The sequence below is a fragment of the Cajanus cajan genome, chromosome 2 (genome assembly GCF_000230855.2).
Source record: "Cajanus cajan strain Asha chromosome 2, NIPB_CcT2T_4, whole genome shotgun sequence".
Classification (NCBI taxonomy): Eukaryota; Viridiplantae; Streptophyta; class Magnoliopsida; order Fabales; family Fabaceae; genus Cajanus; species Cajanus cajan.
This window is the reverse complement of record NC_138518.1, coordinates 77,115,257-77,132,424: the sequence shown is the minus strand read 5'-3', so window position 1 is coordinate 77,132,424 and position 17,168 is coordinate 77,115,257. Positions and strand designations below refer to the sequence as shown.

At 27.4% G+C, this 17,168-nt stretch overlaps 2 protein-coding genes across 7 annotated transcripts; both read right to left on the bottom strand.

Moving 5' to 3' along the window:
* Positions 1–6,993: 6,993 nt before the first annotated feature.
* Positions 6,994–9,290, bottom strand: LOC109816434 (11-beta-hydroxysteroid dehydrogenase-like 4A). 6 transcript variants are annotated; one of them, XM_083069135.1, is made up of 6 exons: positions 9,004–9,289; positions 8,662–8,854; positions 8,459–8,562; positions 7,871–8,011; positions 7,503–7,631; positions 6,994–7,425 (listed from the first exon to the last, which is right to left on the bottom strand). In XM_083069135.1, the coding sequence occupies exons 1-6, from the start codon at positions 9,184–9,186 to the stop codon at positions 7,180–7,182; spliced, it is 996 nt and encodes a 331-aa protein (XP_082925261.1). In that variant the 5' UTR covers positions 9,187–9,289; the 3' UTR covers positions 6,994–7,179. The 6 variants fall into 6 exon arrangements, with proteins under 6 accessions (XP_082925261.1, XP_082925262.1, XP_029130856.2 ...); XM_083069136.1 differs by having other exon boundaries at positions 7,871–8,002; positions 9,004–9,285; XM_029275023.2 differs by having other exon boundaries at positions 8,459–8,550; positions 9,004–9,283.
* Positions 9,291–14,594: 5,304 nt separating this feature from the next.
* On the bottom strand, positions 14,595–15,373 carry LOC109816430 (uncharacterized). The gene has a single exon (XM_083069134.1). The coding sequence runs from the start codon at positions 15,295–15,297 to the stop codon at positions 14,698–14,700; it is 600 nt and encodes a 199-aa protein (XP_082925260.1). The 5' UTR covers positions 15,298–15,373; the 3' UTR covers positions 14,595–14,697.
* Between the last annotated feature and the right edge of the window lie 1,795 nt (positions 15,374–17,168).

Here is a 17,168-nt window from a genome sequence, read left to right as displayed (position 1 = left end):
CTTTATTCGATTGGTCACTTATAATTAGTATATCTCGACCTCACCCCTATATTGTGGTCACTTTAGACATGTATGTCTCGACCTTACTCACATACAGATACCATATAGAACTTAAAGAAGACAACTAAAAATAGCATACCCATTTACAAGCCACTTACTTACTAAAGGGTTCAACATAACATATATATGCACAATGGGATATTACAATTCAAAAATATCTTTAACTCTCTTTTAGTTTCTATATATCTGAACATAGACATGTATCACAACCACATGCATAACAATTGAACAACTTAACAAATTATCATCGTACAATGTTATAGCTTAAATATCATTCATCTTACGTCTTAACCATACAACAACATATCATCATATCAACTTACTTCTTTACAACTTAATCATCTTTCAACATGTATACCAGCTTTCAACTTAATCACAATAATAAACACAACATTTTATACACAATAACTTTACAGCTTTCAACTTTAATAACTATCAATATCCATCTTACAACTCATATATCCTCATTCAACTATAAGACAACTCAAAACATCTAAGCAATATAACAACTTAACATCAAGGTAGTTTTGCAACTTTAAGCATACATCAACAAAAGCAACATCTTGACAATCAACTGAAAACAACAAAACAATTTAACAACTGAATCAACTTCAAACACAACTGAATAACTTGAAACACAACTTCCAACCAATAGTACCACTTAGAACATTTATAGTAATCTCAACATCTAATAGCTTAGGACATCATCGTATATTACCATATGTTATAAGAGAGTTAGCACATATCATTTTCAACATGTGATCATCAATTAGCATACAACAACAACTTTCACATAACTCAACATAATTGGAGTTCCACAAATCCAATCAAACTCATCTTTATCTCATATGAAAGTTAAAAAGGTTATCTACAAATCTTATGAAGACTTCAAGTTCTAACTCCATCATATACTATATTGAAAACCATAGAAAATGCACAGTTTACTTGAATGCTGACAATTTGACCTTTGCTCACTAAAAAGGTCATAATTGGAGTCCTAGACTTCTTTTTTAGGTGATTTTAAAGTCATTGGAAAGCTAACATTCAGGGCTACAACTTTCATAAATATCCCAAGAGCAAGTTTGATCATGTACCCCTCCCTCTTTTTAAGAAAACTCCACAAGACCCTTTCCTTAAGACTAAATCAATTATCTAATCTCAACTCTCTGTTGTACCCCACAATTCAAATCAAACATCATAAATATGAGTATTACACAAAGTTTAGTCTGACCTGACCTATTCTCACCCCTACCTATGATCATCAAAATCCTATTTTAGTGGGTATACTTAAGGAAATTTCTCAGCATCAAAGGTAAAATTTCTCTAGTAAGCCCTTATCGACCCTAAGTTCGGTAAGGAAAGTCCTAAGTCAAATCTAACACTATTGAACTTCGACTAATCACTAAGTGAACATTAATGTTTGATATGAGGATTCTCAACATGTCATTGACTCTCAATTTGGTAGTCATCTAAGTATCATCCTCTATCTTCCATTTTAAGCATAAAAAAGTATTTATAAAATTGAATTTTACTCTCTTTGAAGCATTAGAAGATAAAGTGCAATAATAATTATTGATTAAAAATCAAGGATGAATATTATAATTAATTTTATCTCTTCAAATATTGCAATTGTACAATTTTTGACATATTTAAGTTATATATATTATAATTTTCATTCAAACATTAATAAATGATACACACACACACACATATATATATATATATATGTATGTATGTATGTATGTATATATACACACTCTAAAATTACTAATATATGAGCTTAAATAAGTATATTTTTGTGTAATCAAAATATTTTAGAGACTAAAATCACACAATTGCAATACTTTAAAAACTAAAATTGTCCAAATAAAAATTAAAGCAAAATTATATTATTGCAATACTTAACTGATTAAAATTGTTCAATTAAGATTTGAGAGTAAAATCGCACATTTAATATTTTGTGAAAAATCAAAAACACATTTAACTCAACATTATTTATTATTATTATTATTTTGTGTAGAATCCCTAAACTACAATCATTAAAAAAAAGGACAAAAAAAGAAAATAATAACGATCCTATATAAATAATAAGTCCTATTGTAATGTGATGCAACATTCTTTGTCACAAACACTTCCAAGTTACACTCATTTGCAGCCCAAGTCAGGAAATGAAGAATGCAACAAACTAACATTTTATTGTTCCTTAAGGTCTGGGAACAGCAGTAGCCTAGTTTGGAGAAAGCCCAAAGACCAAGCGGCAGGCCCAATCGATTAGTTGAGGAAAAAGAAGCCTCCAAGGAAACAACACTTTGAACCACGATGGATATCTCCTCTGCATGCACTTTCCACTGTGGCTGTAGCACATTCACATGCTGATCCCATCGGAATTCTTCCTAGACTACCCTACATTGCAAAAATACACTAACCACTAAAAAGTTGTGTTACTCACTAAATATCCTATTTTAATACAACATATTTAATTTGCATAACATATCGACTCTTATGTTTTGTGTTACACCTCAAGCAAGTTAAAGTGTTGCAATTTAGTTTACCTTATTCACTGTAAAATTAAATTTGACTAGTACTCTGCACTTCAGTGTAAGCATGTTTGGCAAATATTTTTAGTTAATTACTATTTTTTTTTTTTTACAAGTAGAAAAACTTGTTTGATCATATAGGGTAGCTCGGTACTTGTAATAACTTATAAATGTTCTTTTACTTCAAATATAGGGCAGGTATTTACTAGAACCTTGCACATTATATAAGGTAGTAAAGTGACGGGTATGGATGAGTTAATAAGTATAAATATATTAATTCAATGCTGTGTAGATATAGTATTAAACACTACGTTTTAGGTTTTGGGAAATGCTAGCTATTCAGTATTCTGAAGATACAAGTTAAGAAATGAAAAAAAAAAGAAGTTTTTAATAGCACACTCCTATATAAGTTTAATGTAAATTTCATTAACTTTGTTTATATATAATTTCTTAATTAGTCTCCTTAGGACATTGCTTTACTTAATAAGACCCTTATAATTTTACATAAAATTGCACTTGAACATTAGAATGTTTACTATCTTCCACACGGATTAAACGGATTAATTATTATTTTTAACGTAAATATTTTGTATCAATATTATGTTTTAAAAAAAATGTATAATAATATTTCTTTGCTTATAAAAAATAAAAATTAAAAAATAAAGCAGCGTAATACTCAAAAGAAAATTATCTCCTTCCTGTTGTTTGATATTTTGCTTTGATTTTGTACGTTTTTTTATTTTTATTTTTATTTTTATGAATATGGGTTATTTTTTTTTAGACTAGAAAAGAAAGAAAAAAGAAGGTTCTTTGCTAAACTTTCATTATAGTTCCCTTTCTTACACTCAAGGTTTTTTATTTGGAAAAGATTAAATTTTGATTTAATTTAAAAATTTCCAACAAATTATTTAAAAGAAGTGATTATTATTTTTAAATAAATTCTACCAAAGCACGCATTAAGTTAATAACATTAAAAATTTTAAATGCCATATGTCAAGTATATTAATTTAAAATACAATAAAGTTAGGGTAAAATGCACTTTATTTTTATACAGAAGAAAGTAACCCAACAATATTAATTATCTTCCTATCACAATCTCTCTCTATTTTCCTCATCTTTCCATTTTCGTCTTTGTTTTTCATGGCATTGTACACTTCAAATATGTTACGCAAATATTTGGAGAAGCAAAACTGAGTATCAAATTGCATCATAGATTCACCGGAATTTGCTTGTAGAAATTGTGATGTATGATACAACGTACATTATAAAAACAAACTATTTCGATTATAGTATTCACTACATAAAAATGCCTAACGTGATATTTCAAAGTTTGAATATTCGCAAAACCTTGCATCCATTGCTAGTAATCGATCGATTTCATCGAAAAATTAGAGTTTTGAAATATAATGCAAGGCATACCTATCGATAAGGACTATCATTTTATTCATGTCACATGTTAACATATTAGACTAGAAATTAATCTTATTCATTGTAACTGTTGATAATTCTATAAGTTTTCACAGATGGTGAGACTCAAAAAGGGGTTCTCCACTACATAGATGACCCTCATAACATGTAAGTATACAATGTCTAACAATTACATTAACTCATGGTATTAAAGTTTCATTTCAAAAAGAATTAGCAAGACCAAAAGAATTTGCTTTTGAAATATAGGAGAAAAAACTGACACTCATAATTGATAGGAATGTCATTGTATTGGATAAAAAAAAAATTAATGGATCTTCAATGCATATATATTAATCTATCAAATATATCTCTTAATCCACTGCGTTAGAAACTAATTTCATTTATATTATAAATATATATTATAGGAATCAAATGCAAAAATTTTGTTAAACAAATTATCTCTACAACGTGTAAATACATAATATTTTTATTATTATGTCAACCTATTAAAATTCTCTAATGCAATATAATATATGATTTATCTTTTCAATATTTACGACATGACTTGCCTAATTAAATTCATGCATTTAAGGTTAAAAGAATTTTAGTTATACAAATCACAAACAATGTATACATACGTAGAAGAATTTTTTTTTAAAAGACAATACAAATAGAATATATTAAGCTTATTGGTAAGAAAACAAATCTTGTTAATTGGATGTGTCCTAAAACTTATGTTCAATATTGTAAATAATGTTTGCTTAATCTTCTGGGTAAAGATTATAAATGAAAAACCTTAAATTTTTTTTTTTTTTTTTGTTTTTACAGATAAACAACCTTTAATTCTTAAACTAATAATAATATATATTCTTTAAAATATCAATAACATGCATGTTACAAAAGGAAAAATATTATGAATATGACAATAAACAATATATAGTACGTAGTCTCGTTTAGATAGAGGTTCTTCCGCGAGCTATCCAATTTTTTTTTTACGGTCGTGGGTTTTGATTATCTTATTTACTTTAACTAAGTTTTATAATATCACAAGTAATTAATTTACAAAAAAAATTATGTATTTTTTTTTTAAGTTGCCTTTTAGTGTGACGTACATAGGCCAACTCGAATACAGAAAAAATAAGTAACAGTTGTTTATTTTTGAACAACCAACAAGATCCATGTGCTAAAGATCTCTCTCTAATATTGGTATTATTTCCTTTTAAAAAGAAACACTCCTATTGGGTAAAGAAAAACTATTACATAAAATATACTATAAAATGCAGCTATTAATTTTGCTTTATCTCGTATGCCCACTCCCACCATTGTTGTTTGTTGATTCAATCATTCATTCCATGTTACATGTCTGCAACTCATAAATTAGAACGACAAGTGTCATTTATGTGAATAGTTTGTGCATTTTTTTTTAATTTCTTTTGGAAATCGATGGGAATAATGGTTTGTTTAAAAGAAATTAATCTAATGCATATGTGTAATTATAAATTACCCACATAATATGAAATGCATTATAAAAAAATAATTCATAATATAAGTATTATTCCTATAAATTCATATACTAGTGTCGACCCTACAACATAAATTTTCTGATCCGTCAACACGCAACCACCCCCAAAAATATAACTTTTATATAATTATTTTTTTGTATTTTTATTTATTTGACATATACATTTAATATATAATATACAAAATCAGGAATAAATAATGATAAATAATGGCTTTTAAAATGAATTAATAATAAATAATGGCTTTTAAAATGTTTCAATAAACGTGATAACAACATTTTAAATAAACGTCCATAAATACTTGTTTTAGGATATAATGGATATTAATCAATGAAAATAAGTAAACAGTATTTAATAAAAATAATATAGGACATGCAAAGAGGAGATTTATAGATTTTTTATTTAGTATTGAAATGCTAATTGTGATCATTTTCTAATAAAGACTTGAAATTATATGTTGCAAAACACGTTAAAGCTTATCTAAACTGATGATAACTAAACCTTAATGGTAAAATTCTATTTGAAGAATTAAAACTCATCACATAAATTTTAACAATTAAATAAAAAATTGATGCAAAAAATAATTAAATAAAAATCAAACTTTATTATGATATTAAATTATATGAAAATATTTAATTATTTTTCTAATGCATGTATACAAGTTATGTAATAATATTAATTTTTATTATTATAATTGTATCTGCTAGAATTGTTTTTTTTAATGCAAGAACAAGTTATGTAATAATATTAATTATTATTATTATAATAGCATCGGTTGAGACAATTTTTTTTCTAAATTAAAATTGTTAAAAGAATTTAAGAAAACATTGATATTGAACGAATTATTTGTGGTTTTGCAAGAAAAAAAAATGCAAATTAAAATAATATTTAAATTACAACTAATTTTTAAAGTTATTTAGGATTAAATTTTTTTTATACCCTTCATTTATTATTGTTATATTTTTTTTTATGCATTTACTTATAAATTATAACTAACATTAAATACAACAACCACATAAAGTAAAGAGTGTATTTAGAATAAATTTTGAATTTATGGTAGAATAAATTAAAAATAATCATATTAATTATTTTTTTTTTTATCTAAATGATTTGTCATGTGATACTTATAGTTAGGATTGAAGATAATATTACTTTTTCAATTCACATAAAACACTAAAAAATATTCCTGTCAATATTAAACAATAGTGATATACAATATTGTTATGATGAGAATTATGGTATTCATAACAAATACCTATCGATATTAGTTAATAGAAATGATTTATGTCTTTTAATTAAATTATAAAAAATTTGAATATTAATCTTGAATATTTCTTTTATCCATAGGAATTATAATGATAAAAAGAAAGTTAAAACATAAGATTATGTACACTACTATAATTCTCATTAATCTAAAATATGAAATAAATTATATTAAAATAAATATTCACTTTTGTGCATGTTTTCAGTGATGAATACCAATCAATACCATAATTAAAAATAATAATAATAATACACATGATAATGTCATGTTGGAAAAGAAAAAAAGGACACAAAAACAAAATCAATAAATGTAGATAGTTATATAAATAATAAATTATGTGGTACATTAATTTGTGTGTCACAAACACCTCCATGTTGAAGAATCTAAGATTTTAGTCTACCTTAAGCTCTGGAATCCTGGACAAGTGCAGATTGGCTTTCATGATAGACGAGTTTTGAGAAAGCTCAAGGATGAAGCGGATGGCAAAGTCCACCACTTCAGGAAAAAGCACCTTCCATGGAAACAATACTTTCACCCACGATGGATCTGTCACGTACTTATCTCCCCTGCATGCACTTTCCACTATTGCTGTAGCACATTTACGTGCTGACCCCATTGGAATTTTTCTCAGGATAGCCTGAATATAAGAAATTTATTAAGATTTAGCTTTCCAACATTCATGTTTCTTTTAACACCTACAAAATAACTACCAACCTCGTGTTCCATTGCCCTCGATGCAAGGTCCGTCTTGATAAAACCCGGCGTGACGATTGTTATGCCAATTCTCCATCCAACTTCCATTCTCAGACACTCAAAGAAGTTTATTACCGCTGCCTTGCTTGCCTGTTAACGTTATTCACAATTATATTTATATGATCTTCAGATAAAATCTTCGTAATTTAATTACCCTTTAAATCGAGACTTTGATAAAGTACCAGATTGAACTTTGAGTTTATTATTATGTTGACTAAATAAATAATTTAACCAAGGAGAATGTAATTAATTAATGGTCTAGTGGCATATATATGCAGTGTACGTATATCTTTACAAGTCTGAAATGAATATATGTATGGAAAGTTTACATTATAGATACTTAGTTTTGGTAACGGAAACCATCCGCAACCTGAAGCAATCACTATGATCTTCCCTTTGCTCATTTTCAGATATGGAATTGCATATAAAGTTCCATAAACTGCTCCCCAGAAATTTGTATCCTGAAAATTCTAAAAGGTTAGTTTTATTAAAACAAAGAAAATTCTGAATAAGACTAGAGATTCTAATTTAGTTCAACCTGTTCACTATATGATTTAATCATCCAAATATCCAAGCAATTATGAACAACATCACAGGATAAATGATAAAAATAAATATATCCCACAACGATACAGCCTCTCAGCAATATTTTTATTCTTTCTTGCCTGTGAGCAAATAATAATCATATATGGAACCATATTTTTTCATTAAAAAATGCTTACAAATTAAAATTATATTCAACGAATATAGATTAATCTTTGATCCTCATACTACATAGATTATATTAAAAAAAATTCAAAAGCATGTTAAAGTTTCAGATGATGAATTAATATTTAAGGGATGTACCAATTACTAATAGATAATTAATGCACCCATAATTAGTTGTTAAAATATCATTCTTCCGTTTCATGACTTACCATAACAGGAGTGTATTCCGAAACTTCATGGAAATCCTCGATCACTACAAGCTTACCACTAAATATTCCAGCATTATTGACCAGATGGTCCACTGCACATGACACTAATTCAATCAATTTTAATTAAAAAGTAGAAAAGCAAATACGAAATTGCTTGGAATATAAAAAAAATTCACTATAGCGCGTGATTTGTGGTGACATACGTCGTCCAAAGTAGTTCAGTGTTTCATCAACAAATTGCTTACAGTCTTGAACCTTGGAAACATCTGCACCAATGATGGTAACATCAGGACAGCCCAAAGATCGTGCCTCGTCAGCCACTGTTACAAGTTTCTCCTTTCTAATGTCAACCAGGGACAGTTTTGCTCCTCGCCTTGCATATTCATATGCTAGTTGCTTTCGAAAATAAATAATAATACATTATTATTAACAATATTGTATTTTATACAAAAAGAGAGAAAATTGGAGTATAGGTGAATAATATTTTAAAATAATGTTACGAACATAGAACTCAAACTAAAAGGGACATGAAAAAAGTGAGAGACCTGGCCAATCCCTGAGGCTGCTCCAGTGATTAATACAACTTTGTTTGCCACGTTTTCGGTGTATACCATCTTCTTTACATACATAAGCTGCTTCCATAACAGCAAAGGTAGTGTCAAGATGCTGAGCAAAATTAGTGATAATGGGGGCAATGCAAAGTTCAGTAGCTTGGTAATTGAAACCATGGCTTTGTGAGAGATTCAAATCATTACTTTCCGGATATATTTGATGGTGATTGCGCTTCGGATACATGCTTTGATTTATTGCAATTGGTAGAACTCAAAAATATATTAAAGAATTTCCATTTTATTTATATAATTATATAATAATATAATAATTAAAAATAGTCAAATATAATCGTAGTACTGAAGATACTATACCAAAAAAAATACTCAAGAGACAGTAAATATAACATTAAGCATATGACTAAAGTTGTGTATGAAACTTATATTTAAGATTTTATATTCAAGTTTTCTATATGAAAATAATAGTAACATACCAGAGAGATAAACCCCGATTAAAAAGGTAGTTCCTGACTAGGTTTATTGATAGATTAGGCATTACCAAATTCATATACTTCACATGTTAAAAAACAAATAATAGTTTTTTTAAGCATACAATAATAACAAAAATGAAAATCATCTACTCAGCTCAATCCACATCTGACTCAAGTGACTCAAATAAAATAATACTAACAAGACCATGGGCATTACATTGGGTAGGTACAGTAACTGTTATTGAAAGTTAATGTGTATAGAATATAGTTGAGTTAATTCATTGCCATGTACGGTATATTCATGTAATGCCACGTGCTCAAGAAAATTATTTCCTCTCGTCGGGTTTTAATTAATTGATACTAGTCTTTTGCTTTAATTTTGTAGGGCAATGCGAAGGAAAAAAATGTTTGTTTATACTATTGGATTTTTTATTTATTTATAAAAGTGTTTCATGAAAATTATTAAAAATAAGTAATTATTATTTTTAAATAAATCGAATAAAACACCCACTAAGTTAATACATATAAACAAATGATTTTATCTTGTATATCAACCTTTTATTTTTATTAATTATAAAATATATTAAAAAATTAAAATTTTAACTAAATTATACAAAATGGAAGGTTGAAGATTCCATGAACAATGTTGAAACACCAAATTGAATTTGAACTCCTTGATAGGTGTAACAACCTCATTTTTGGGCATGTCCTGTGTGTCTCACATAAACCCAGAGTTACAGGAACCCAGAATTAGCTAACTCATTTATTTTTGTTCAATGTTTTGTTTATGATATGTTAATAAGATAAATAAAAACTGACAAATGTAACATTTCCTTTATATTAATTAAAAGATAAAATTACAATCTATTCTCATTATATAGAATTAATTATATATATTAAAAGTAATATATAATTCTTAAGATATTATTTAATTAATGTTATTAATAAAATATTTTAATAATATAGAAATAAATTAGTGTTTTATGATAAAACATTATTTGTTATATTTAATTAACATGATTATTACAAAATTTAATACTTATATATATGCATGTTGATTATATATATATATATATATTATACATGTATAATTTATTTATAGTTTTATTTTGTTATTATTTAATAAATAAATTTAAATTTAGTTAGTTATATATCTTACAATTTTTTTAATTAATTAAATGAAAGACAATGAAAAAAAATATTTTATAATATATTTTAATTAAAAATATATTTTTTTGTCAATATTAAAATTATATTTTAAAATCTTATAATAATAATTTTTTAACGCTGGAAGGTTAACTACTCTAAATTAAAATAATAAAAGTGACAATATAATACTTATATCTCTAAAGGATAAAAGTTTAATTTATTAGATATTTTAACATATGAAGGAGAGATAATGTAATACTTACGTATATTAAAAGAAAGGAGTATGATTTAGATTAATAATGTTAAATTAAATAAACTAAAGTGTATATTTCAGCATAAAAATAGAAAGAGTGTAATACTCATATCTCTTAAAAGATAGTAATGTAATTTTCTCAGACTAAAAATATAACATTATTAAAATGGGTTGTCCAACTAAAATATACCTGTAATAGAGTTGAGTGTTTGACTTATATATACTTCTTAATTTAGGTTAGGATTCGACTCTCTACATAAATAGGAATCGCAACTAAATATATTATTTTATTTTTGTAATAATATCATTTTTGAAAGAAAAAAGTATAACTCTATTCTATTGTGTTGATTTTTATAAGGATAAATAATACTCATCAATCGTCATTTTATGTTTAAAGGACATATCTTATCTTAATAATACTAAATTTAAAATAGTCCTCAATCTTTATTTCATATAGTTATGCTAGTTTACATTAATATATGAAGTTTATAATTTTTAAAATATTCCCTTTAAATATTTGGTATGAATAATCTTATTAAATTAATATTTAGTTTCAACTTTTAAAGTACGAATATAACTTTTATGCAGTATATTTTAATAAGGTCCATTATTAATATATTAAATTTATGAATAATTTTAATTTTAATTAACTTAATACAAATTTTTAATATTTAGAATTAAAATAGAATAACAGATAGATTATTTTTTAAACTAAATTAAACATTTCATTATTTAAGTCAGTATTATTTTGATTCACAAAATGACTTCATTATCTAAAACTATGAATAAAAAAACATTTGTATAAGTCTAAGGTAAATGAGCGAGAAACAATCTATTTATGTAAATTTAGAAATAGTTATTAAATAAGTAGTTGTAGTTGGAGCTTTGTATAAGTGAAGTTAGTATTTGGTGTATTTGTAGTAAGTAGGTAAGGTTTCCATAATTGTTTGTTTAGAATTTAAGAACATTAAATGCTGCTGTCGGCACTCGGCAGTTATGGCGATCTTATCTTGTCTTCTCTAGCGCATTCACGCTGTCACACTTTAAGGGAATGCAATAAATTAAATAATAACTGATTTAATAAAAATAAATATAAAATAAATTTTATAATTGATCGCTAAAGAAAACTTAGATAAAAAATATTATTTTAAAATAATATTATATAATTAAATCTTTATGAAATTAAATTATTTCATTTTTGCTAATTTATTTATCTATAACATATATATAAAAGTGAGAATCTTATTTGAGTTATATATTTTTTAGGCTATTTTATTTTTAAATAATAAAAAATAATATTAAAAATTAATTATTTTTATAAACAAAACTTAAATTTAAGATCTTAATGCTTAAAGATCAAATTGATCTAATAAATATTAAATTTTTTAAATATTTTTATTTAAAATATTAAAATACAAAATGTCTCAATTTTATGAATTATAATAATTATAATTATAATTTTAGTTATATTTTAAATTATTTATTTAAAATTATATAAATATTTTTTTTGAAATTAATTATATATTTAATTACATACATAATCAAATATATTAATTAAATATATATTATTGTAATAATTACATATTATATTATGTATATAATCAAATATGTAAATTGATTAATATAATCGTTATATATTCAATTAAGTATATGCATAATCGAATATAACTAGTGTTACTTAGTGAATAAGATTAAAAATCAATGGTTATTGAATGATATATTTTGCTATTTTCTGATTTTCACGCAAATCATTTTATGTTACTAATGTTAGTAGTTTTTTTTTTTTTTTTTTTTTTTTGAGAAATACTCTTATTTACCTTTAAATACATTCAAATCATTGCCCCTAGCAAATTTTATGTTACTAATGTTAGTAATTTTTTTTTTTAAAATACTCTTCTTCAATTTTTTAAATAAACGAAGCATATGCGTGATTTCGTTCGCCCGGTGGTAACAAAGGTGCCTTCTCTTTCCACTGTGGTGGCAGTAAAGGCGTGACCTTCTTCGCGCCTGGCTCGCCCTTGACGACCTCGCTATCACACTCGCCTCCCATCGTCTTCCTTGTCCTCACCACTAGTGCCCTCTTCACTCCTATCTACAACATCGCCACCAGCCTCCCCGTCCCTCACCATCCCCCAAATCTTTACTGCAGGCCTCTCTGTCCCCGCCATTCTCCTCCTCCTTGGTGCCACCGGCCTCACCGCTACCTCCTCCTCCCCGTCGTCTGTGGCATTCAACTCTCCTGGGGCCTCTCCGCCGCCTTCTCCGCCATCAACTACATCTACTACGACCAAAACCTCGCCACATTCAAATTCGGCCCTCCCCGCCCCTGGCTCGCCCTTGACAGCTTCGTCGTCACACTTGCTGTTATCATCTTCCTTGTCCTCACCACCGGCAACCACTCCCAACCCTCACCACCACAAGAAAACCATAACAGAGACTAATATGCAAAATACAAAAAATATTATCTTCCAAGTTACCAGTAACAAATCTCAACCATTGATTATTATAATATTAAATCTAATCGTAAAAAATAATGCTTCATCCATGTACCACATTTTTTGCTACTTCATGTTAGAATTTTCCAAATAACATTATAGTACAAGTAAAATTATGTATGAATTTTATAAATTCTTAGATTTGAATTTTATAAATAAAAAATACATAATTGAAACAACTCTAACTAAAGGTAATTAATGAAAGATTTGTCATTAATAAGAGTTATGGACTTTAAAAGTATTAAATATTATATAGAACAAGATCTAAACCGTGACAGTGGAGCCTTCTATATTTTTACACAGGAATTAATATGAAAAATACAAAAATAAATATTTTCAAGTTATCAGTTACAAATCTAAACCATTAATTATTATAATATTAAATTTAATAATAAAAAGTAATGCCTCATCCATATATCATATTTTTTCTATCTCATGTTAGAATTTTTCTTATATTAAATCATATTGAGTGCCAGTGGTGTGAATGATGTAAAAAACAATTTATCTCTCCTATATAATAACATGTATGGGACCTCTCATCTCATTAAATAAAAATAGATTGGCTCATTTTAATAATGCGGCTTCCACACCAATCATAATGAGCCCCAAGGCCCATGCTAAATAACCCCTCTGGGACCTTCACCGTCTAATTTCGTAAATACTTTCCACCAAGATATTCATCTCAAATGTTATGATACTTATAATGCACACAAATGTCTTCTAAACATTTTTCACAATCTAAGCCACTTGTTGATATCTCTCAAGCACCATCCTCGTCTCTCACAAACTCAATGAATCAAGTCCTATAGCCAAACGCAAACATCACACTAAGAACAAAGGAAAAGTTCTCGCATCATTTATTTCTTTTTTACTGTATTATTTATTTATTCTTTTTATATTTTTTTTTTTATTTCTCACTTTTTTTTATCTTACTAAACATTCATAATATTACATAATATTATTTTTTACATATTTTTCTTCAATTAAATAATCAAAATTTTATTTTATTTCTTACCTATTTTCACACACTTATTGTTCTCCATTCTATTTTTTCAGTCATTTTGTTCTCCTGATCGTTCTGCAGATCGCAAAATTGTGATACTCACCTTTCTATATAATATACAAATAGGATATCTTTGTAGCCATGATTACTTTAAATTTACTTATTAGCCTGTAAATATAATATTGTAATTAGGAGAGTTAAATAACAACTAAACAACTCTCATAAATTTTCCCAAATAAACCGAAGAAAATAATCTGCTTGAGAACAAAAGATTCCCTGCACTAGAAAGCACCTTAGTAACTAAGTACCATAATGCAGAATGCTAAGTTCAAGCTTCCTCTGCCTATTCACTCTTGCAATGAAATCATCAGCCCTTTTGTTCAATTCATCAGAACAAGGAACCAAACTTTGTTCATCTCCATCCTTTAGATTCTCCTCCTCTTTAGATGCTTCTGAGGCTTTCTTAACCCACCCTTTGCCCTTCAGCTCCACACTGTTCTCTCCATACTCCCATGTCATGTCCACATTCTCCCCAACATGTTTCTCCAGCGTTGGAATCTGAGGTTGTTTGGTCTGAATGTACTCATCAATATCATAGTAAACAACACAAGTTGAAGAGGACTCGGAGGAGAGGATTCTGGAGTTTACTACGAGGAAAAAAATGATGAGGTTGCCTATGATGAATAAGAGCTTTGTGCTCAACAAAAGGGGTATTAAACTTGAGATGTGCACCAACAAAAAGACACGATCAAGAGAAGAAATATAGGGCAAGCAGAGAGTGACACAACAGAACACACTGCAAGTCAAGGCACTTAAGAAATAGAAATACAAATCATGCATGAACTTGTGTCTCTTGTACCTCTTCATGGCTTCAATCTTCTTGAATTGTGTAGGATCCATTATAGGCTCGTGGAATATTGGGAAGAATTTTTATTTTACTGAACTAAGAGCATTAGAAACTCCCGAGTTATATAGATTGAGGGAAGAGATTGTTTAATTAATAAAATTATTCACATGCTAATGCTATACTTTTTCATTATTTGATAAGGAATATTTTATAGACTTTTTCAAAAGCCATATGGGACATGGTGGCGTGGCGTTTATTGCCCCCTTTTTCATTTCAAATTTTAATTATTTACACTCCACAACGGGCTACAAATAATGCTTATTTTCATTTTGTCGATCTAGTTGTATATGGTATGTTTTTAATGATATCCTTGGAGCACCTTGTATAATTAATTTGGGCTAAGCTGCTAATTGAACACGTTCCTTAGTGATAACAAAAATAAATGGATTAATCAAATAATCTTCATTGCTTCTCTGATTGTGATTCCACAACAATGTGAAACTTGGAATTTTTGGGGTGACAAATTGCATTAGTTAATTAACCCTAGCATGTGTAAGATATTTTATCCAACATTCTCGTTAAGAAAAGAATATTATTTTGACTGATCTCAATTGGCAACAGAATCTCCTCTAGAAAGTCTTGGTATCCCTTTCTATTTTTTCCTTTCTGTGGTCTTACTGGGAGGGAGTGGGATAGATTTCTGTTAAAGGAACTCGATCTTTAGCTTTTTCTTTTACATTTCTTCTAGCAGAAGCCTCGTTATTGAGTGGAACGAGAAAAATATTGCCAAGTGAAACAAGGTTTAACTGTTCAAGGCATGGCATGGAAGAAACACATAACTTTTGTGAATATGATGAGCTGATAAGAATTCAATGACAGTACTACATGTAACAAGAGAACACGCACAGCAATATTATGTGCTGCACATATCCACACGAATTTGATAAAAACGAAGATAATGATTGCTTGTGTATTTCCATGAAGATAAACTCTCAGAATGTAGTGCCAATTTTTTTTTATTTTTTTAAACCCAGGTTATTTAAAGGAAAAAAATTAAGACAAGGTTAATTATCTCTTCCTACCACAGCACACCATTCAAATTTCTTCATGAATAGGTGTATATTTATGATGAGTAAAGCACAACAAAAATACGCTCCATAATTTCGTTAAATGGTATAACTGCTGCATGCATACCGTTATGTGTCAATTTTTTTTATGATTCGTTAAGTGTCAATTTTGATAAAGTAATCGTCAATATATTTGTCCCGTTTCCAAAAGAATAATATTTTTTTTAAAATAATAGATATATATTATGAGTAAATTTCATTATGTTCCGTGCTTTTTTTTTTTTTTTTACACAAAAGGACTAGATGTTTAAGTCAAAAACCACTAAAGAAGGAAACAGCAGAAACATCAACTAGCAAAAATAACTACAACCAGTGAGATGGATTTAAAAAAAAATATGAATCTTTACTGGAATAAAACAACTATACTCTGTTAAAGCAATTTGCAATTTAGTTGGCCTCTCAAAAAATATGATTATATTGTACATCTCGATAACCATAGGAGATGGTGTTAAAATAATGTTTAACTAAAAAATTAAGATTTACATGAATATATTAATATTTAATTATCAGTTTTTATGCAGATCGATCATATTTATTTAAAGAAATGCAAGTAACTATATATAATTTCCTTTTTATATATAAACTTATTGAATAAAACGGCGCCCATTATCTCCTTCGAGCCTGTGCATGCATGGCAAGGGATTACGAAATACAGAATGATTAAATATAATGACGTGTGAATCAATGAATGAAAAGGAGGTAGAGGAAGAAAACAATATATTATGAGCAAGTGTTTGGGTACTTGCTTGATCGCTTAGTCACCTTATTAGCTTTATTAGTCAGTGCAAAGCGCCTAG